Genomic DNA, 24,090 nt, shown 5'->3' with positions numbered 1-24,090 from the left:
GTGTGGCCTGCAATAGTGTTGTAGAAGGAGATGAATTTTGCCACAATGGCATAAAATGGAGACACAGTTTACACACAAACTGTAAAAGTAAAAATGTAATCTACGGGATTTTGTGCACCTGCAATAAACTGTATATAGGTAAAACATGCCAACAGGTAAATGTCCGGATAACCCAACATCGCTCGCGACTTAAGAAAAAGGTACAAAATGCACCAATGGTGGAACATTTTGCTACTGCAAACCACAAAGAAACTGATTTCAGATGGACCGTTCTGGCTGGAATAGATCCACAGCACAAATCGCCTAACGTAGAGAAGGCTTTGTTGCGCAAAGAGGCATATTTAATACTGCGGTTTGACACTATAAATACCGGCCTCAACTCAATGAGTGAGCTATCAAGGCTGTAAATACTGCACCACAGCGGATTGGAATTCAGGCCCGGTAATGTTATGATGGGTTGAAGTGAAAAAACCTGTCACCCAGCCTAGTGGACTACAGGCCCCATAATGCACCACTAAGGCACCGCAAAAACATCTCCTCCCTGATTGGCTAAGCCAGAAGGAGTTGGCCTCTTTGAGATTCTGAGGGAACCGACTCGTATCCACTTTGTGTGATGGAATGAGGAAGTGGAGCAGGCTGCTGAATTGACAGGTATGACGAACAAACTGCTACCAGCGGGCCAGCGGTCACGCTGTATCACACAGCGTTTGCATTTTGTTAACATAAAATTAGGCTCGACAAAACCACAGTTTCTAAATGTTAGTCTATTAAATTTAACTTAAGCCGCGCAGACGCTGCGTTTCAAGAAACAGTCAGCGCGCGCACATTTCCCTGTAACTCGAAGAGTGTTTTCTAACAAACACCCGCGTTTTCTCAAACAGAACCGCGGCATTTGAAAACAACCCAGAAGGGACCCAGGCATACAACCGACACTGCTGTGAATCAAGGCATCCTTGAACCTTGCCAGTCTGGTATAAATTCAGTAAGTCATGACCCGTGTGCGCATAACTTCACTTGGGAGTTCATTAGTCAACTTCATTGAAAAAGCAAGTAATGCGCTTATTTCGCTTACAGTGCACCAGGTGAAACACGGATATCTTCATTAATGAGAATTACAGCAGGATTTGGTCCCTCTTGTACCTGACAATCAGGTATGAACGGAATGCCTGTTTTTCAGTTAATTTAAAACGAATGTGTATACACAGTGCTTCATAAAAATCCATGATTTTTTTAGATTAACGCACAGACCCCACTGATTCACAAGAGTTTTTTGGACGAATCGATTTACCTCAAATCCCCAGAGGTACGTGTCTTTTTAACGTTGTACATATGAGAAAGGTCGAGTAGGTTGAGGGGAGCATTCTGTAACAAGTATCCACAATTTTTGTGTCTTTATTAATAGGTCAACAAATGGGGAATGGAATACATTTGGCCCTGAAGAGAGTTTGAGAAGAAACCTCCCAAACTCGAAACGCGTAGGCGGACAGGATTAAATCCTAGCTTGTTGAGAAATAGTTAAAACTGTTAGGAACATTACGCCTGTTAACATCTCTACCGAGAGGTCGTTTTGTTATATGGAAGCTCATTAAAAGGCTTCATTTTGGTCAAATATTTTTCAAAATCGTATGATAATGTCATGAAATGATACATTGACAAATTCCCTTTTTCACTTGTTTTTGTATATTGCATATTAGTCACATGTTTTTCACAATTTATATGTATGTTTCGTCAAATGTTTGTGCAATCACGCAATCTTTGATTTGAATTGACAATTTATATGTATGTTTCGTCACATGTTTGTGCAATCACGCAATTTTTGATTTGAATGTTCAGTTGCACGTTTATGGTCAGCAAGTTCAAGACATTGATACTTCTCTTGACTTAAATTGATATCTATTGTTGATAGAATTGTTGAATAAAAAGGCATAACTAATTGCCAAGATAAACATATTAAGTTTTGTTTATCTTCTTCATCCCGAATCAAAATGGTGTGAAACATTATGAGTGTGGGTTCCTTTGTTCTTTTCATAAAGAGTTTGTAACCCTAAGCATATAAAAGGCCTCTGTGTTCTGCACTCTTTAGACTGCCTCATTCAGTTGCGAAGGCTCCTGTGTGACGTAGTCTCACTTAATTAAGTTTAATAAAGATGTCTTTTCATATTTCAGCTTCTGTGCCAAGTTCTTTGTATTAGTGAGACCCCTGAGAATGAAGATTACAGTTCTTCAAATGGCGCCCAACAACGCGGGCCTCATCAGAGAAGTGACTTTCTGAAGGAGTGATCTTGTCAGGAGACTGAAATCTACTGAGGAGGACAGGACGGGACTCTACTACTCTGTGCACAAGGATTCTGGAGATTCTTTGTCTTTGCAGCCCAGTATATTTCTGATCTTCCTGATTTTGATCCTCCACATGATGTCACTCCTGACTGAGAACCTTTTTGGCGTGAGTATTATAAAAAAGAGATCGTTAGGTCATTTAGAACTTGGCAGTTAGAATTTGGATAACCTTTTGATTGGTAAGAGTAAGGTAGTTTAGTAACGCTTACTGTAGCTTTGGAACTTTGGAATTTGTGTTGGCCAACTTTTGATTTGTATGGATTTGATATGCAAATTGCAATTTGTGTAGGCAGGTAATGAGGAGATTTTTCTCTATTTGGTTTTGTTGAACGGTGCACGTACGAAAAGTACATTAAGCACTACTTTGATTATAATACTTGTATATTCTGCAGTATTTTTGGCATGCCTGTTTTCAAGCTCACATAGAAGAATGTGTTGCTTTTTCTTGGCGGTACCATAGTGTGATGTGAAATTAATTAGCCGGCTCTCCTAGAAGGAATACCTAAATAGGTTTAGGTATACAAACATATTTCTTCCTTGGTGATTCTGTATCCCCCGGGAATTAAAATATGGACATAATACATACAAGGATCCTTTGTTCTGTGCAATTTTATGAATGAAGATATGCAGAGCGATTTTTGGTGTTCTGCTAGCCAAAGCTAGTGAATTGAGTGTATTTTCGCTTCTTGGACATACATCAGTCTGTTGGGCTGTTTTTGCAGTCTTTTGGAACACAATTGAGAAGCGCTTCTTGTAAATATGACTTACAACTAGTATTTACAAATGGTTTGGTTTAAGTACAGTCTGTGGGCTGTCCTTTGTTTCTGTTCTGAGTATTGGTTTGTGGGTTAAATGTGTGTTTAAATGTCTATGTGGTTTTCCCATTAGTACAATTTCTGTAAGTGAATAGCGATGGCGCTATTCACGAAATAAATGGCTAAAGTGCGCCGTATTGTGTGTCCTGAGTGTTTGACCCCTTTCTGTTTATGTCTGAAATGAGCTCAATGTCTGTTCGTGTTTTTTCTTGATGTTTTCAGTCTATTAAGCAAAATGTCTAAATGCTTAAAAACTAAAATGTAAATTCACATTCACTAGGAATAAAAAGAGCCCCCAAAAACGAAATTGGGTGTTTTGCAAAAAATAAAGAAACTTACAGCATTTTCCTTAGATACATTGTATTAGATATTACCAGGCAAACACATAATCTGAATACATGTGATCTTGCTGTATTGCACACGCATTTTGAAACTTGAAATGTCTTAGTTTTAGTTTTAAATAGATTCCCACCGTGCTCATGTTACAAACATTGAGAGACAAGCTAAATAAACAGGAATATTTACCAATCTCAGGACTTCGCCCTCAGTTGCATGGGCGAATCTTTGCATTTCAGAATGTTGTTTTAAAAAGGTTCCAAAACTAAGGTTCATTATTTTGTATTATAGGAAGACATTTCAATTAAGGGTTTTCCTCTCTTTAAGCATTTCACTAAGCATATTCTTGGTCCTGTTGCTAAATAATAATTAACCCATGTAATGAAGAAACATTTAAAAAGAAAGAAACAGTAACAGATGCTGAAACAAGATAAGGCATGTGCAAGGAAACTAAAAAGTTAACGATGTCTTGAACATTGATTGGCAATCTCAGATAAAGATCAATCAGGGAAATTGGCTTTGCGAGATCAGTTTCTTACAGTTCATTTCAGAGTAAACCTGGTTAATGTGTACATGAACTGGGGAGGCCAGGCCACCTTGTTCGCCAGCTTACCTTTGCAGGCCTACGTGGCACAGAGCAAAAAAAAAAGAAAAAAGAAAATTAAGTCAGATTCGAGGAATTACAGAACCTTAATATGTGGAATTATCAAAAATGATTGAGTTTATTAAAAATAATTATTAATTAAGCAAAATAATAATTAAAAATAAGTGCCACAAAATTTGTTTTTTATTATTCATGAAGCTTAATACTTATACTGTGACCTCCTAGCATTATAATTTAATTTAAGTTATGTTATACTGCATAATGAGGACATTAGCATATAGAATTTCATTTGGCGCAGGCGTGAAAAACTCATTTTTGTCAGGATTTGCATGAGATATGTCTAATGTCCAATCTTTGCAATTTGTAAAGAACATTCTGAGGATGATTAATATGTATCACAATTATAGGATATTTATTTTTAAGTGCCCCAAATATCAAAGTCGAATTTGGGTAAAATATGGGCATTTTTGCCATTTACAATAGCTTTAAAGTGATTTAGGCTTCAGTAAATGCATACATTTGGGTATAATACAGATTTGCAGGTTGTTCCTATTTAGGGTTGCTTTTATTGGCTCGGTGAGCCAATATGCCTGGTGCAGAGGTTTGAGTTTAATATCAGGGTGGAAGGTTTTAACTTTAGCTGGATCTACTGAGACCTTTATCTATTTAAGGTTGATGAAATAAGTACCATTGCAACAAGCATTTTGTTTTCAATACATTAAAGAACTTAATTCCAAAGGGAACATATGAAAAAAGGGTTTCTTTGAAAGTCCCAACATCATGCTAAATGCTCTGCAGAAATGATACATTTGTATCTCTGTTCTAAAAAATAATGTCCGCTAGTTGCTTTTATTTGACAAAAAAAATGAGGTATTGCATTAAGTATTAGACAGAAAATAAGACAAAGCTCTTTATTTAAATTTTGAAGGCTACATGCCTAAGTGAGAACGATTTGGCAATTAAGAATTATTTTTCAAAGTGGAAATTGTGGCACAAAGCTAACATGGAGTGTCAGTGAAACAATTTTACTTTTATTTTAATGTTGCAAGCTGACTGACAAGATGGTAACAGTTAAGTAATGGAAATTTATTTTTGTGTTTATTAATGTGTATCATGTTTTGTCTTCTGATTAAAAGTTATAAAGGATATTTGTTTGTTATGAGAAATGTCTCTCTTTTGTGTGTTGTGTATTTTTGTTGCTTCTGCCCACAGATCATTCATGGATTGTTCTGGGTGATTTTAAGGCTGACAAGACGCGTGAGTTTGGTTGGTTGAAAAGAGATGTGTTTTTGCGTAACTCCTTTGGAAAGGAATGTTCATGTGATTTTCATGTTTGAGTATTTGGTCCTATCATGAATTGTTCTTGTTGGTCCTGTATGTCAGAAGTGACACAGTAGAGTGTATTGACAGCCGATCACAACTGACTAGTGACCAGCTGTCAAAATGAGGGTAAGGAAAGTAAAAGAAAATGTGAGGAAAGTAAAAGAAAGTGCGTAAAAGAAAGTGTAATTTTGATTTTAAACCTGACAAATTAAGCAGGCCTGAATATTGGGTTTTGGGCTGCAGGTCCACAGTGCATAAAGTGCATGCAATGGTGTTGTGTGTCACCGCTTATTTACATATGCTATTTGTACTTTGTCTATGCTTTTTGTGCTTGATATACAGCGCGTATATCTGACGGCTTGGCATGTGTGTTTTTTTTAAATTTTATGCATGTTTTTGTTTTATGTTGCTGCTTTAGATACTATTACAAGTTCACCTGTGTTGTGAAGGGCTCTACATGACGATGTATATCGCTGCACAACAGTTGGGTGAATTTGCGCTGATACTAAATTTCACAGATATGATTTTTTATGCTGTGAACAAGACAGACAACACTTCACCAGTGTATGTCAAATTTGGCTATATGGTATTGAAGTAAAATAAAAGAGATATACAGGATCAAAGTGTGTCACCTGCAATTAGTCACGATACTGTCCTCTTCCCTTAAGGAACAGGCAGCACTAGATTTATGTTTCCTTGAAGGATGAAATTATAGATTTGTAGCTCTTGCTAAAGGTGACCTAAACTTTTCATTTTTCTCTGAAGAAGGAACTGGAACATTAGCTGAGGTTACCGTATATGGTTTAGCGGCCAGCGGTAGAGCTAAAATTCGTGAACTATTTTTGATTTTTGTTCACCCAAGTAATTCCTTGTTCTTCCTATAGATTTTTCTTTTGTTACCACTCCCCTGACCGATGTCGCATCGTGCCTAGCTATTGGGGATTTTAGCTGTGTCCTAGTTCCAAATTCCTTTCACCAGTTGGTGTATTGCTCAGGTTCACACTTCCAAACTGCAGTAATGTACCAGATACCCCATATTATGTATAATCCCCTTTTGTATGACCAGACTGGTTTTCAAGAATTTTCTTTAGGCCTACTTCAATGTTTTCCAGTCTGACCGTCATGGTAGTGATGGGCTGGTTAACTGACTCAATACTATAGTAAGATACGTTTTCCACCTCAATAGGAGACACCTTACGTTTTTTTGAATATCACAAATTCAATGCCTATTCTAATTTGGTTTTTAGTTCCTTTTTTCTGCTTCTTTAATTTTTGGTGGATCAGATATGTTCTAAATGATGGAAATACCAGGACTCTCTAGTTCTTGTTTTTTATTTGTTTCCACATTTTGATCATTAGCTTTTGTATTGCATAATCCACCTGATGCACAATTATTAAAGGGAGGTATCTACATGTCCCTGATAATCTGTATTATGTGATTTCTCTTTTGAGGTGGTCGAGATAAGGAATTTAGGAACACCTATATGTAATCATTTAGAGAAAAAAAATGTGTTTACCCCATTAGACGATGCCATCATATGTGAGGACATCCATTCAGATAGAATTCCCATGTCGCTATCTACCCTTAGATGGTAGAGGATATGCTCTCACATGGAAAACCAATTGAAGAGGCTAGAGGCACTGTTTTGCCTACTGCCTTTGTCTTTGTATTGCCTTTGAGAATGACAGTGTATTCTAAACCAGAAATGTCCCATGACGTATGGCCACTCCTTTAAAGATTGCAGGCCACCTGCTTGCAGTCCCCTTGTTATACAATGAACTGTTTTTGTACTAAATTGAAGGAAACTAACAACTGTGTCACATTTCCTACGTCACTAGGTTCTGCGGGATTAAGTCATAATAACCTGCGGAACGAACCCACAATCCCATCAGTGACAACTATAGATGAAAAGTGCCAGCACCCTGAAAAGATGCAAGACTGGACAGCGATCGCCAGCGTGCCATCAGTGGTATCTCCAAAGTATTGTGCTTGCTTCATCAGACGGCATTGGACATCACAGAACCAGAATTTCAGTGCAAAAAAGTGAAAGAGAAGGATTCTTGTTGTTTTGAAATCTTCAGTTTTCCACCTGTCATGTGCTGGTAACCTCTGACAGTGTGCAGTCCCTTGAACCCCTTGGCCTGAGTTTTGGCCACACCCCCCCTTTTCTTTGCCCCAACGGAAAGGCAGTGCACCGGAGGATCCAAGATTGGCAAAAGGCACTACATTGTGGTACCTATGATTAAATGAAAGAGCAGCCCGAGCATCCTCTGACATTGAAATGAGAGTGTTGGAGCCTGAAAGTGTTTTTGAGTGTGAAAGTCTGTTGCTCTTTCCCGATTAATAGTACTTGGGTCTGCATGAGATGATCTGTGCCCATGACCAACGAAGAGCACAATATCTGTAGTGTCTGCCGCAGAGGAGAGACACTGGTGCACTGCATTGAGACATTGAGACTTTCAAGTGAGCTGTGAGTGTTTGCCAGGAAGGCACTCCAACGGATACTGAGAAGCACCATTTTTCATGAAAGGCCTGAATGAAGAGGCCCATGCGGAAGAAAACAACAGAAGCAGATTTGATGGACAATAGAAGCCTGCCAGAGAGGCTTGGACGGACTCTGGGTATTTCCCGTGCGATTGTATAGAATGGGTGTTTGGAGACTGATTCTTATTGTTTTACTGGCATTGTCAATAGTCGCTGAAATAACTAGGAGCCCTGAAAATGTTTGCAAAATAATTGTAGGATTTGCCTGTGTAATGGCAAAAGGAGGGTCTGAGGTTCTTTAATTTTGACTCCATCTTACATTTGTCGTCAATTTGTGTTGCCTTTACACAGGCTGCTCTATTCATGAAGTGTCTCTGCCCTTTGGACTGCAACGTGTTGAAAAACCCCCTCTGTCCTTGCTTAGAAATCAATCTCAGACACCAGCTGGCCTAACTGCATACAGACATGTCCTGCCATTACTGGTTGACCTATAGGTGCTGTAATTGATTTACTTATTGGTTGTGCAGAAACACACTTAAGGGGGACGTTCTGGTTATATGATGCCTTGTTTTGAATGTTTTCCTATTGGCTAATATTTTGCAGATCTTGTATGTCCATATTAGGTATTTTGCATGCTTGCAAAAGCTAGGACTGCCCCTTACTTTTGTGCTGAGTTTGTAACCCTAAGCATATAAAAGGCCTCTGTGTTCTGTACTCTTTAGACTGCCTCATTCAGTTGCGAAGGCTCCTGTGTGACGTAGTCTCACTTAATTAAGTTTAATAAAGATGTCTTTTCATATTTCAGCTTCTGTGCCAAGTTCTTTGTATTAGTGAGACCCCTGAGAATGAAGATTACAGTTCTTCACAACCAGCAATTAAATTTGGTGGGCAGACTACTATATTAACAGGAGTTTTTATACTGTATTGGGTCGTTTAAACTATGGGGGAGATGATTAATGTTCACACTGTAAATCTGCGATCTTTACGCATGGTATTATGTTGTCCACAAGTGATCCTGTAGCTGATATTTTATTTTAATGTTGTCTCTTTTCTGGCTGCGACTAATGCGAATAAAGATATAATAATTATTATTATTATAACAGGGAGGGAACTCGGTCACATTGTGACTAAGTTTCCTCTCTGACAAGATATACATCAGGCCCTTAATTCCCAGCCACAGACTGACCTTTTTATGCGTTGTGTGTGTGTGTGTGTGTGTAATCATGTCATTGACCCACTCAGTTCACAATAGAGCAGTGTAACCATTATGGGTCTCCTTACAAGGAGGCTGAAAATCAAGGTGGGGATAGTGGAACCAAAATGAACAATTCCAGCAGGTGTCTCCTCTCCCAAATCTGGGCATTATGAGATGAGGGTTCCCAGAACATAGAATTGCTTCCGGGATCTTGAATTACTGGATCTTTTACCACATGTGTTTTCTGAATCTGTGACATTGATCACTGACATTTTCCAACTGCTGGAGGACATGTTGAGTTGTATTACCATTTACATTTTTACCCAAGGTAAAATGGCCCAGGTATTCCCTCATCCAGAACAACAAGCCACTCAGAATCAGCAGGGGTGATATGTGTGCATGTACCAAACTGACTCAATTGAGGCCTGGTAATGAGGGCCTCTGTCGCCTTTCTAATTATTTTGCCAGGTGAGTCGGAAATGGTTTGGATTTGTTTGATCCTCATTTCTTGTTTTCATCTAGGTGTGAGGTGCAATGAATATGAACACTGTGCTCATGGGTCATCACCTTTAGAGGTAATATTAAACTTGTTTCAAAGAAAAAGTTAATTGAATGGTAAAACCAAGTCAACTTTGAAAAATTATCCTGAAAAACATTAGATTTGAGGGGTATGGGGGATACCCATAGTCATTAGACATATAAGGTCTCCAATTTTGCATACACCGCCTGAACACCAGGTGCCGACCCTGCGTAAGAGTAAGCCGTGGCCCATGCAGGTAAGAGCGGTGGGGCCGAGTGGGAAGGGATTTCGACAGACGAAGAGGGAAAATTAATTATGCATTTAATTTTCCCTAGTGGTCGTCTGTCGAATCCCACACCTCCCACCCAGCTCACCGCTCTTACGACCTGAACAAGGGGTGCCGATCCTGCATAAGAGGCAGTCGTGGCCCATGCAGGAAAGAGCGGTGGGGTCGGGTGGAGTGGATTTCGACGGTAAACAGTCATAATATCGATTCCAAAATATAGAATGGACATATCGAGGTAAAAATATAGAATGGACAAAATATCAAATGGACACAATATAGTGGTTAAAAATATCGAATTTAAGGTAAGTAATATTGATTTTCAAAATATAGAAGTCAAAATATCGAAGTATACAATATAGGCATTAAATATATCGATTTTTTAATAATATCAATTTTTTTTAAGTGTTTTGTATGTTAGTATATGTGTGAAAAGTGTATATTAATTTTTGTAATGTATGTTTAATGTATTTTAAGTAATGAATTTTATGTTATTTAATTTTTGCGTAATTTAATTCTGTAGCGGGTTGTGGGTTTATCGGGGAATAGGGTGGGAAGTAATTTAATTATATTAAATTAAATATTAATTTTTAGCAATTATTAATAATTTTTAATTAAATTTTGCTTTCTAGTTCTGTAGCGGGTTGTGGGTTTATAGGGGAATAGGGTGGGAAGTAATTTAATTGTAATTAATTAAATATTTTTATTTATTTATTGGTATTCATTTTGAATTCATTGTTATTTTTTAATTGGTAATTAATTTTTATTAATTGCCAATTAATTTGTATTAATTGATTAATTGTTAATTATGTTAATTTTCTAAATTTATTTTCTGTAGCGGGTTGTGGGTTTATAGGGGAATAGTGTGGGAAGTAATTTAATTGTAATTAAGTAAATAATTTTTTTCATTTATTGGTATTGATTTTAAATTTACTGTTAATTAATTTTTAATTGGCAATTAATTTTTATTAATTGGTAATTATTTTGTATTAATTAAATATTTGATAATTATGATAATTGTATTAATGTATTTTCTGTAGTGGGATGTGGGTTTATAGGGGAATAGGGTGGGAAGTAATGTAATTGTAATTAATTACATATTAAAAATACTTTTTGTGTATTGATAATTAATTTACTGTTAATTTTTAATTGGTATTAATTTTTATTATTAATTCGTTTTTGTTATTGAAAATTAATTAGTTGTTAAATTATTATGAATAGGTTATTAATTTTTAATAACTAATACGTAGTTGTATTTCTAATTAATTATTACATAATATTAAATTGGTTATTAATTTCAATTAATGTTTAATTGGTATTGATATTTAATTTATTTTTAATAATGTATTAAATCATTACTTTCCTTACTGTTAAACTCACTGGAGTGGGAATAGTAATTTTCACCCTCCCGCTATCCAACGCTTTCCCTACTGTTGCACTCTCTGGAGTGGGAATAGTATTTTTTACCCCTACGCTATCCAACGCTTTCCCTACTGTTGCACTCTTTGGAGTGGGAATAGTAATTTTTACCCCTACGCTATCCAAAGCTTTCCCTACTGTTGCACTATCTGGAGTGGGAATAGTAATTTTCACACTCCAGCTATCCAACGCTTTCCCTACTGTTGCACTCTCTGGAGTGGGAATAGTATTTTTTACCCCTACGCTATCCAACGCTTTCCCTACTGTTGCACTCTCTGGGGTGGGAATAGTAATTTTGACCCCTATGCTATCCAATGCTTTCCCTACTGTTGTACTCTCTGCAGTGGAAATAGTAATTTTTACCCTTCCAATATCCAACGCTTTCCCTACTGTTGCACTCTCTGGAGTGGGAATAGTAATTTTTACCCCTACGCTATCCAACGCTTTCCGTACTGTTGCACGCTCTGGAGTTGGAATAGTAATTTTTACCCTCCCGCTATCCAACGCTTTCCCTACTGTTGCACTCTCTGGAGTGGGAATAGTAAGTGTTACCCTTATGCTATCCAACGCTTTCCCTACTGTTGCACTCACTGGAGTGGGAATAGTATTTTTTACCCCTACGCTATCCAACACCTTCCCTACTGTTGCACTCTCTGGAGTGGGAATAGTAATTTTTACCCCTACGCTATCCAACGCTTTCCCTACTGTTGCACTCTCTGGAGTGGGAATTGTATTTTTTACCCCTACACTATCCAACGCTTTCCCTACTGTTGCACTCTCTGGAGTGGAAATAGTAATTGTTACCCTTATGCTATCCAACGCTTTCCCTACTGTTGCACTCACTGGAGTGGGAATAGTATTTTTTACCCCTACGCTATCCAACACTTTCCCTACTGTTGCACTCTCTGGAGTGGGAATAGTAATTTTTACCCCTACGCTATCCAACGCTTTCCCTACTGTTGCACTCTCTGGAGTGGGAATAGTATTTTTTACCCCTACGCTATCCAACACTTTCCCTACTGTTGCACTCTCTGGAGTGGGAATAGTAATTTTTACCCTTACGCTATCCAACGCTTTCCCTACTGTTGCACTCACTGGAGTGGGAATAGTGTTTTTTACCCCTACGCTATCCAACGCTTTCCCTACTGTTGCACTCTCTGGAGTGGAAATAGTAATTTTTACCCTTCCAATATCCAACGCTTTCCCTACTGTTGCACTCTCTGTAGTGGGATAAGTAATTTGTACCCCTACGCTATCCAACGCTTTCCCTACTGTTGCACGCTCTGGAGTTGGAATAGTAATTTTTACCCTCCCGCTATCCAATGCTTTCCCTACTGTTGCAGATGTATATGGGACGAGGGTGGGATACGTCTGTAATTGTTGTACGGTTTGTGTTAAAAACGTAATAGCATTTTTTATTTTAAAAAGTCAAAAATCATATGCAAAATTATTTTAATAACTGGTGCAACAGTCTGAGGGAAACGCAAAACTTCTCCAACAGTCCAATTCAGAAACCATTTTGTTTTTATTTCAATATAATTTGTATTGTTTCTTAAAAACATATAACATGTAATCGTCAACACTTTGTCTTTACAGGGTGGCAGCCCAAACTGGCTGAGTTAGTGATAGTACAGTTTCAGATTATATATGCTTGGCTGTCCCCCTAGCCACTGTCACAGTAAGAGGAAAGGAAAGAGTGAAAGGGGAAAGGGTAGGAATTAAGGTAGAGAGAAAAAGTGCTAGCATTCCAGAAGTTTACTTTCTTCTCGATAGTGTCTTGATCCAGTGGGGGTGTTTTCGAGCTGATTGTTTAGTTTTGTTAGTTCTGTTCAAGGCGGATCGTATGGGTCTACGAAGGACGCCCACATTCCCCTGCAGGGTTATCTCCATGGTGAGTTTCGTAGGGCAATTGTGTCAGCTCCCCTAAGGTACGACACCCAGTTGAGCCAGCCCTTGAAAGTTGCCTTGGAAGTGTCTTTCATTTGGTGAGTACTATTTTGAATCTCAACAGAATAGGCCATCAGGTATCACACATATACAGACTACTACGACCCAGCTCCACAAAACTTAATGACAAAATAATCACATACTGGTGCCACACTCGAAAGAACTCCACCTCCTATGGACCTCCCCCATGCAAATCAAAATCTCCCCAGTTTTAGCACAGACAAAAATCTGGCTCCTACACAAAACTTACTGGACCCCGGCAAGCCTGGCAACTCTGGGCCTGAGGGATAATGACCATTGCTGGAATTGCGACAAAGAAAAGGGGGACCTGTCACACCTTATCTACCACTGTCCCAAAGTTAAAAAATGTCGGGAGAAGATTTTCACCTTCATAAACAAAACATAAGGATGCACACTAAAGGTCAGAAACCATTTTGAGCTTATAATCATAATTTAAATGTAAAAAAAGCTATTCACGATTCCAGAGTCAATATCCTGATCCACATTATCTTCGATGCATTGAGTGCACTTACCAAGGTGTAATGCAGACAATACAATAAGCTTAGGGTTAGGTGCCGGAAAGGGTGTGCGATGGGAGGGACAGTAGCCCAGCAAAACAAAGTGAAAACTCACACATTTTGGTTTATGCTTATTCACAACGATTGTGGTATGCATGTTCCAACCATGGAATTATCAAAATGTTGGAAACTGCTCTCAGACTTTTTGAATCAGGCCCGTAGAGAGCAGGAAAATATATTGTATAGCAGTTCTGAAGAATGAACAGCATGGAAAGATATTGAATTCCTCCTAAACAGATCAAATTGAGGCATAGAAAACAAAAAGGGCCCTTTCCTCTAACAAAATTAGCAATAAGCTTATGAAATATGCATCCTACCTTTGGTGAAAAGGGACCGTGGTCATCCAAAAAAGTAGAATTCCCTGTAAAGAAAAGATAAAATGCAATAATAAATATATTGTGTTTGAAACACCCCTCCCAATCGTTCTGTTAAAGAGATCTAGGACTGCAGACTTGGAATCCAGCAAACACAATGAATTCATTCTCACTTGCAAAGGAGATTTTTGTGAAACAGAAAAGTGGAATCTCTAGTAAGGTTCATTCTGCATAATATCCTTCAGCACAGTTTCGCTGATATTGATACTTAAAATGGACCATACTGCTTGGGACTGTACTAAGGAATTTAACTCCAGTTACCGCCCATAGCAGGATTATGTGTTTTGCACCTGACACAACTCTTCATATTTTCTCGAAGTAAATTTCGACAGGGTCATACTTACCGAAATTTACCAGGGAAAAAGTTTTCTGGTAATTTCCTGAAACATGTCGATTGTGGTGTGGTAAGCACCAAAATCCACGTGTTGTTTCCTAAAAATTCGTAATAGCTGATAATTATCATACCCGAAAAATTATGAACACTTCGGTATTGTATTTTATGAAGAGCCATAATTATTACAGCCAATAACGGTCCCCTCCTAATGAGGGTCTGTATGGATAACATAAAAGAGCACGTCTTGATTTTAAGTTGAATGAGCGAATTGATTAATTAAAACGTTATACAGATATTAATAAAAATGCACTGTTTTAAACAGAAATACAGTTTTGTTTCAGAACAGTATTTTACAGAAATAAAAAATGACTTTAAAACTTGTATGTATATTTTTGGGTTACATTTTCAGTAAAATATTCTCACTTGTTTTACAGCTCTGCAGATGTTAGCTGCACATGAATACTTGCAAATTATTTCCCCCAGGTTGCATTTTGTATGTATGTATTTATAGGTTTTTATATAGCGCAAACTTTGCAAGGAAGTAACGTAGTGCTGAACACTTATTGGGGAGGGTCACAGTCCATATTTTTTTTAGGCACATGTGAGATTAAGTGATTTGCCCAGAATCAAATGCTGATACTGGCGTCAAGAACAAAAATGGAAGACATGTAGGCGGTAAAGGGGAGGTGATTTGCCTCAAACAAGGATTGGCAATGTCAGTAGATCTGGCTTCAAATGTGCAGCACCCTCCACTCCATAGAGCATGACAATTTCTCTGCATTTACATTCACAAACCTCTCAACTAAATGTATATAGACACACTGCTTATCGTGAAATCACGCAGGTGCACCACTCTACATGCACTCACCCACCTCTTACCAAGCACTCACAAACTGCACACTCTACACTTAAACTACTCTCTCCCACAATTCACCCTTACCATGCAGTTACACAGGACGTACCCTGCACAGCTATACCACACACTCACCCACTACTCACCTTGCAGTCTCCCACCTCTCACCCTGCACCCAACCTCCTCTCCCCTTTTCAACCAGACACTGCTCACCTTGTTTCCAGACACTGCTGACCTTACACTCATACACTGCTCACCTGCCTTTCTCTGATTAAAGCATCACTCTTCACTCACCCACCTTTCACACTGCACTCCCACGCACCTCTCATGCTACACTCCAAAACTGCTCACTTTACGCACACACACACATAGCTTACCTTGCTCGCACACAGAGCTCACACTCCACACTCACACCACTCAAATTGCACTTGCACACATCAAACACCCAATACTCATACAATGCTCACCCAGCTCTCACCCTTCACTCAACCACCTCTCATCCTGCAACCACACATCGCTCACCCTGCACTCACAACACTCATCCTGTACTCATACTGTCCACATACCTCTCACTCTACATGCATGCTGCCTGCTTGTCTTGCAATCACACGCTGATCACCTTGGACAAATATGCCTTTCACCGTGCACTCAGATACTGATCTCCCTACACATTCATAAATGTAAATGTAAATGTACAGGAATTTATATAGCGCAAATCACCGAGCGGTTTCTAAGCGCTTGCTTAGGGAACCCGTCCTGGTATTCCCCTGTGAGATAACCCCGGCAGGGTATCCGCAAGGTGAAAGCCAGGCATCCCGCCGCGAGGGGCCGTTGTGGAGATTAAGCAAGCTATTGCCCAGAGTCGCAGAGTGTGAACCCGTGAATCAAGTAGGCACCGGAGCGAGAATTGTCGAGTTCATGGACATTTTAGGACTCAAGACCCCACGAGCCGGGAATTGAACCCTGGTCCTGGGCTGACCTTTGCTTCCAGGTCTGCCTCCTCTAACCAGTGAGCCACACTTCTCCACTCTCCATTCATGCACTCTTTACTTGGCCTACTCACCCTGTACTGACAGTGATCACCCGGCACTCAAAAAAACTAACCTAGCACTCATGCACAGCTCACCAATCATCTAGCACTCAGACATCACCCTGCACTCAGACACCTCTCACTCTGCACTCGCGCTCATCACATACCCCTCACTCTGAACACATAAGAATTCACACACTACTAACATACCCCTCACGTTGGCTGCTCAGCCTGCACACTCACACACCACTCACCCTGTACTAACATACTTCTCATGGCCAGGACAGTGTTTACACATCACAGAGGTGATGGACTTGGCCCTCTCTGCAGGGTTACCCCCAAACTTTATGCTTCCGGCTTTCGGACTCTGCACACTTTACAACTGCCAACCAGTGCTAAAGGGTTTGCTCTCTCTACTTTAAGCATGTCATAATTAGCTTACACCCAATTGGAACATTTAATTTACTTGTAAGTCCCTAGTAAAGTGGGACTACATGTATCCAGTGCCTATAAATTAAATGCTACAATTAGGGTGCAGCACTTATTGTGTCATCCACTTAAGACGCCTTTGCAAACAAGTTTCGGGTCTGCCATTGCAGCCTCTGTGTGCAATTGTAAACTGTCATTTAGACGTGGCACAGTAAATCTTTTGCCAGGCCTAAACCTTAGTTTTAAATAAATATAGGTCACCCCTATGGTAGGCACTAACCAGCATATATGGCAGGGAGTAATGTATTTAAAAACCTGGACATGTATTTTTAAGTTTACATGTCCTGCTTGTGAAAATTTCTCAAATCCATTTTTCATTATTGCAAGGCCGACCTCTCCCATAGGATGGCATTGGGTTACTTATTACAATAATTAATAAGTGATATCTTTTGTTAAGGAGTAGGAGCAATATCATGTTTGGCATCTGAAGAAGTGTAGTTTAAAACCCGCCTTGATGGTAAAGTCTGAAAATTCCACTTTCAGAAAGTAAGCATTTTCTTTTTTCTAACTATTTGTTGCCTACAGCCTGTCCATTGGTCACATGACTAGGTGTAGTTGACAGTTGGCCTTTGAGTATTCCTCCCAAACAGTGTCACAGTAAAGGGTGTGGATACTGGCAGAATGGGCCATCTTTGGCAGAATGGGGACGTAACTGTCACCTACCACACTTACACTTCAAATGCACTGGCTCATTTCACAAACAAAGGACTTCCCACTAGCCTATTGTGCATCCAGACAGACTGGGAACAGAGCAGTGAGGTAAGAAATTCTAGACACCTCTATAGGGGGACACCACCAGAGTCTACTCTCACTTCAAAGTGGGTACCATGTATAAAAAGAGGAACCTCAGACCCAATCTTCAATACACTCCTGCACCTGTGTATACTACAGAAGAAGGATGCCATGCTATCCTGATACTTGAAGGCAACCAGTGCTAAAGGGTTTGCTCTCTCTCCTTTAAACATGTCATAATTAGCTCACACCCAATAGGAACATTTAATTTACTTGTATGTCCCTAGTAAAGTGGGACAACATGTATCCAGTGCCTATAAATTAAATGCTACAATTAGGCTGCAGCACTTATTGTGTCATCCACTTAAGACGCCTTTGCAAACAAGTTTCAGGTCTGCCATTGCAGGCTTTGTGTGCAATTGTAAACTGTTATTTAGACGTGGCACAGTAAATCTTTTGCCAGGCCTAAACCTTAGTTTTAAATATATATAGGTCACCCCTATGGTAGGCCCTAACCAGCATATAGGGCAGGGAGGAATGTATTTAAAAAGCTGAACATGTATTTTTAAGTTTACATGTCCTGCTTGTGAAAAACTCTCAAATCCATTTTTCATTATTGCAAGGCCGACCTCTCCCATAGGATAACGTTGGGTTACTTATTACATTAATTAATAAGTGATATCTTATCCAGCTTGCTGAGAAGAAAGACTGGACCTGCACACTTCATCCCAGGCTGAAGTGACTCCAAGGGTCAGCTGGAAGTCCTCCTGCTCTGAGCTCCAGGGACACAAGTCCAGAGGCCTTTCTGCAACTATCCAGTGGACCTGCTGCCACTGGACCTGCTCCTGCTTGCCCCCGCTGAAGTGAGGTTCTGCTCCCCATGAGGCATTGACTCTTGGTGTGGCATCAGTTGAGCTGGCTCTTGAAGAAAAGGTAAAATTCTTAAGTTTTCAGGTCTTCATGACCACAAATGGGCCTGTACGTACCAAGACATTGCCGCTCATGCCGACCGCCAACATGAAGCTCCGGTGAACCCGACTCGTAACAGCATCTACCAGCGACTACCGGCAATGCAAGATCTGCACTTCGTGCTACAGCATCGGCTGACAAATGTGAACTACCAATGCGAATCTCCAGTAACAGCCATCTGCAACGCATTGCAGGATCTTCACACTACATCCGCAACACCCGGCCTGACCTTTGTTCTACAGCGACAACCTTGCACAAAGCTTTAAGTGAGTTAGGCGTGCACCAAGTGATGAAGTCCAGAAAGTCAATATTTAGTTTTCAAGTAAGTATTTATGTGCAATAAGTTAGTGTTCACGAAATTGGAGATTTTACGATCAGCCAACGCGTTTCGTTCTCAAGATAATAACTTCGTCAGGGCATATTGGACGTACGTCCTTTCGGTAAGGTAAACAAGATATAATGGAAATTACTTCCACTCTCAAAAGTATAGTGGGTGCACTTCAGCCTAGCTCATTCTGGCAGGAGAACCGCTAATCCAGGAATTACCTCTAAAGCCGACCTAGGCCCTGTGATACCCCTAGTGTTTCCAGATTTACTGCCTGGAACACCGACTTGACTGATGGATCACTTATTCGATTTCTAAGCAAGAGTTCTAGTTGGAGCTAGGCTGAAGTGCACCCACTATACTTGTGGGGAAACCATCCACCAACCAATGAGTGAATGCAGTACAAGCACTTTTCAAAGGATGCACACAACTTTCACCCAATAAAATACTGTACTCAAGGACACCAACATCTCAGTGGAGCCAAAGCCCCACAGAAGTGCTTCTGGAAGCTTTTTTTCTTTTCCTCGCATGAGGTCTAGCAACAGCTGCGCTGTCAAGCCACATATTAAAGTAAAAATAGGAAAAAATGAATAGAAGTGCGTTTAATTCAAAGTTTTCCACTGGTGGAAAATTGGCCAATGTATAGGGAGACAACCTACCTTACTTTTTCAGTTTTCAGTATTTGGACAAATTCTATTTCGATGACTTCTCCTAAGCTCAGAAGTTCATGCAGGGAGTAGAATTTTGAATTTAATAGAAATGTCTGCACCCTCACAGTTTTTCCCCGGAATAGGTTTGATCAAGTTAGTCCTGGCAAAGTTTATTGGGATAAAATGCCCAGCAAAAAGCTAAACCAAGCTGATTTCAGTGCTATAAATACCGAATCAGCATGGTATGCATTATTTTGAGGCGGGGAAATAGAAATAGGACATATTTACTGCAGCAAGTAAATATCCCATCCGGGACTATTGTTCTTACCAATTGTGTTAAAATATCCCAGCATTTTTGCCTCACTCAGAACAGTGCCTTAGAAAATCTAATTCAAAAACAGGATTAGAGCCTTCAACTGCCTTCAATGTACAACTTTCAAGTGAGCCCGTCCAGGATGAGTACCTGATTATATAAGTCTTGTCATCCATCTCTTGGAAACGTCTTAAACGTTAGTGCAGTGTTCATACCAAAATTAACTTTCATCATTAATGCACTGTCCACTAGCTTAGCTAAAATCAATTTCAACGACTTACTCACATTGTTCGTTCTGAAGGGCCACAATTTAACAGACCGGTAAGGTTTAACTACCATCATATTAAAAAAAAACAATAGGCAAAAATGATCAATGTTCACAAAAAAAACGTGGGGCATACTACCAAGGGTGGCGATAGGCAATTATCGCCGGTTTAGTGGCCGTTTTTGACCGCTAAGCGGCGATAATCCTGTCGCTTTATTAGCAAGCTGTCGCTAACTGATGTTAGCAACAGCTTTTATGCGATAGCGAACGGTTTGGGGCCCGCTTTGCATGTCAGCGATATTTATCGCTAATGACATGCAAAGTGGACGTACCCAACCTGTTAGCAACTGAAAGCAGTCGCTAACGTCGCTATCGCCTATTAGCAAGGCAGGCGTAGCGATGGAAAAATTCCCGCTATCGCCAAAAACCAACGCCTGCTCAGACCAGTTCTTAGCCATGTTATCCAATGGGAGGTGGATAACATGGCTAAGAGCATTTAGTCGCTAATGCGTGAATATCGCTGTATTCTCAGCGATATTCACGCATTTCGCCGCTATCGCTGGATATTTTAGCACAATGGAGAAAAACGTTGCTAATTGCATGTTTTCTCCGCTAACATATCCAGCGATAGGCAGCGATAAAAAAATCGTCGGGAAAAATATAGAAAGTTTTTGTGAAAGACGTTGAATGAGGTTAATTCTTTTTGAAGTTAGGAGTAGTCTTTGAAAAAGGTCTAAGTTATAGGGCAACCTGCTGCTCCCATTAAATACAAAAAAACACGCATGTTGAAGGAAGCTCATACCACATTGGTCTTTGTGAGGTTCCAAAATGGATGCCATGCCAGGACTTTTTCAAGCAGAAGTTTATGAGCCTGTTTCTTAATAATCCCATTGATGGCACTTCAAGAGACCTGGGGTTTCAGTGGCAAGATCTTCTTGTTTAAAGCCCCTTGTTAAGATACATACACTCACAGTCAGTTGAAAGTGCATAGAGGTTATTGACCTGAGGAGCACACAGCAGCACATCTTCCTCAGCCTCTGTTTACCCAGCAACTGCCTCCTCATGGAATTCAAAGAGCTTGGAACTCTCTTCCACATTTCAGCTGTGAGCCTTTCACGTAATCACAACAACCAGCTACCATCTTTGAACATCTTCAGATGTAACAGTTTGTGGTTGTTCAGCAACTATTTTATTAGACAAACCAGATCCGTTTGTTTTTGCAACCCTGGATATTGAATTACTCCAAGGACAATGTGCATTAGTAAAGGGATTGCTCAGAGGAGAAAATCTTACATTTTCAGGCAAACAATATACGCTCACCCTGATTTTCTGAATAAGGAACAGCGACTCTTCATCCTCAAATCAGTGTTTTTGAACATAAATTCCAATTATGTTAACAAAAAACCTTTGTTTCCTAATATCTCAGGTTTTACGATAGGCTAATATGCAAAATCTTGGGGAAACTTAGCTTTGGTGGTAGGAGGATAAGGATATAGAAACAGGTTGGTTGTTTTGCACCTGGAACACTACTAGGTACCAGATTATTATTTTGTATTCTGTTTTTACCTGACAAAAGGAAAGTACATTTCCACACTACACCTATCACACACTTTGGATTATGTTACTCACCCAGTATACCTAGTAGGTTATAGTCAACTATATAGTTATTTTGAACAACATTTCTGTTCAAAAGGATGTTGCCACCGTTAATAAATAAACAAATAAGATGCAGCGCCTAGAGACCTGTTACGTGCTGTGCACCATGTAAATGCAATAAGCAATCAATTTTAAATTAATCGCAAATATGTAAGGATCTTCACCGCAAATCCTCAACGGTCGCACAGTTGCCCCCGTTGTGGTGTCAGCAGAGCGGATTTCCTGCATCTGGCCTGGCAAAGCCCGACAGTGCAGGGGTAGTGGACACATGTGGTGGCGGACTGAAAGAGAACCACACACCTCAGAATAGAACACCTCAGAGTTGTTTACTGGACAATTTTGAGAGTCCCAAGGATCAAAAAATGGCATACAAATGTTTACAGTTGTCATTGGTGATAGCTAGGTGTAGAGTTGCCATCACCTGGATGGTCAGCAGGCACCTGAGATGGAATACTGGCATAGGGATGTATAGGAGTGGCCACTAGCAGAGGAGATATATATGACAATTAGTAGACGGACGAAAAAGTAGACAAAGACCTTTCGGTCTGGCGAGATCTATGTGACACACTCCTAGACCCAGACGCTGACTCTGTATCAATAGACAGCACTAGCACTGATGGGGACATGGCAGATGACCCGGATTCAGGGGGCAGTGGGAATCGACTTAAGGGCGTCAAGGATAATTGCTTGCAAGCTTGGAGTGAAGCGCTTAACCCTGGGGTGACATTGATACAGCAAGTGTGTGATGGATGCTTGGTGAAATGCATTCTCATGTTAAACCTGTTGTGTACTATTTAGTTATGTATAAAGTACATTGCACTCCACTAACTGCTGCATTGTATTTTCTAAAAATGAAAAATAAAGGTTAAAAAAAATCTGAAGTATGTAAGTGTAAGGTGTAGGCAAGATATCCGTCAATACAATTGTATTAGGGATTCCTCTTCTGCAGCTTTGAAAATGAGAATTCCCAAGTGTCTCATCAGAAAGTGAACAATTTCTGAAAGGTCAGTTGTTATTCAAAAATCTAATTTGGCTATATTCAAAGACAAGAGGACCTACGAGAATAGTCTCTGTAAATTCTCTCCCGGAAAAATATCTCGATACACAGAGGCAGGAGAAAGAAGAAGGTTCTATCACCTTAATAATACTATCTACGAGGAAGAGCCATGATATGAAAGCAGACCACACTGCCTGTAGTGTATGTGTATTAAATTGTTTGAAAAATAATCAAATATATACCTTTAATCTGACTGTCTTTTTAATTATATTTTTATACTCTAATGTATCATTGATGCAAAGTAAATACATGGATCAATTGATTCTAGTTATTATACATAAACAAGGTGTCAGAATCCATCTAATAAAAATTAAAACATATCTCAGCTCATAAAAAGTAAAACATTGTTGACTGTTGTTACCATTTCAAAAATATTTTATTCAGGCACAACAGGAAGGCCATATAAATGAACCTAAACAATCTGTTTGCTTACTTTCTTATTTGTTGCATCTGAACTGACACATCCAACTTTCCAGGGTTTTACCTAGAACTCTCTTGCTGCTTAATCTCAACATCACGTCTTCAATAGGCCATGTTAAGGCCTTGGTTTCCTCCATCAAACTCACGTTACTGACAAACACATTTCCAAGTTTAATGCAAGCACTCAAGAGCAGCAGGCCAACATGTTATGGACTGATGAGGCAGGATACCTTAGGACACAGGATTAATTTTTCTGGCCTCAAACAAAGGTCTTTTTAAACTCATTCCAACCATACTAAAACATGTAGAATGCCAATGTATGTTCATGAAATTGAAAGAGAGTAGAACTTTCGCTTGGATTGCAGATACATATAGTGATTATTTGAATACAGCAATGTCAGTCAAATGTTACCTTTGGCCCCATCAAGAGACAGAGTTGTGTTCCTCAATGCACCAATTAATAAGGTTTTATATTATGCCATTTATTCTACAGAGTTGACTAAAAACAATCATCCAAAGTACAGCCAAATACATTTAGCGTGGTGATACCCCATGGAATTAGGCATCCAACCCCTTAGGAAAACATCACAATTGCCAAACTCATCCAAGGCAATATGGAATTCACTCAGCAACAATGATATGTTTTTACTCCTCCTACTTAGATCAGAAACTGACCAACACACTTGATGCTGCTTGTTTTTCCAAAGATCACCATATTAATTGACCAGGAATTGAGGTGAACGTGAAAAGGCATTTCTAAGTTCTCTATGGTGGACAATAA

The 24,090-nt window shown here is 39.5% G+C and overlaps 1 protein-coding gene across 2 annotated transcripts in view; it reads right to left on the bottom strand.

The window, feature by feature from the left end:
- UST (uronyl 2-sulfotransferase) overlaps positions 1 to 24,090 on the bottom strand; it is a 966,832-nt gene that overhangs the window by 535,071 nt on the left and 407,671 nt on the right. For both annotated transcript variants that reach the window (XM_078649265.1, XM_078649266.1), the window contains exon 2: positions 14,160 to 14,203. In XM_078649265.1, the coding sequence (XP_078505391.1) occupies positions 14,160 to 14,203 (44 nt within the window). The remainder of the gene's footprint in view (positions 1 to 14,159; positions 14,204 to 24,090) is intronic.

The sequence above is a fragment of the Lissotriton helveticus genome, chromosome 6 (assembly GCF_964261635.1).
Source record: "Lissotriton helveticus chromosome 6, aLisHel1.1, whole genome shotgun sequence".
NCBI lineage: Eukaryota > Metazoa > Chordata > Amphibia > Caudata > Salamandridae > Lissotriton > Lissotriton helveticus.
Note: the sequence above shows the minus strand (reverse complement) of the source record. Positions and strands in the feature narration are given on the sequence as shown.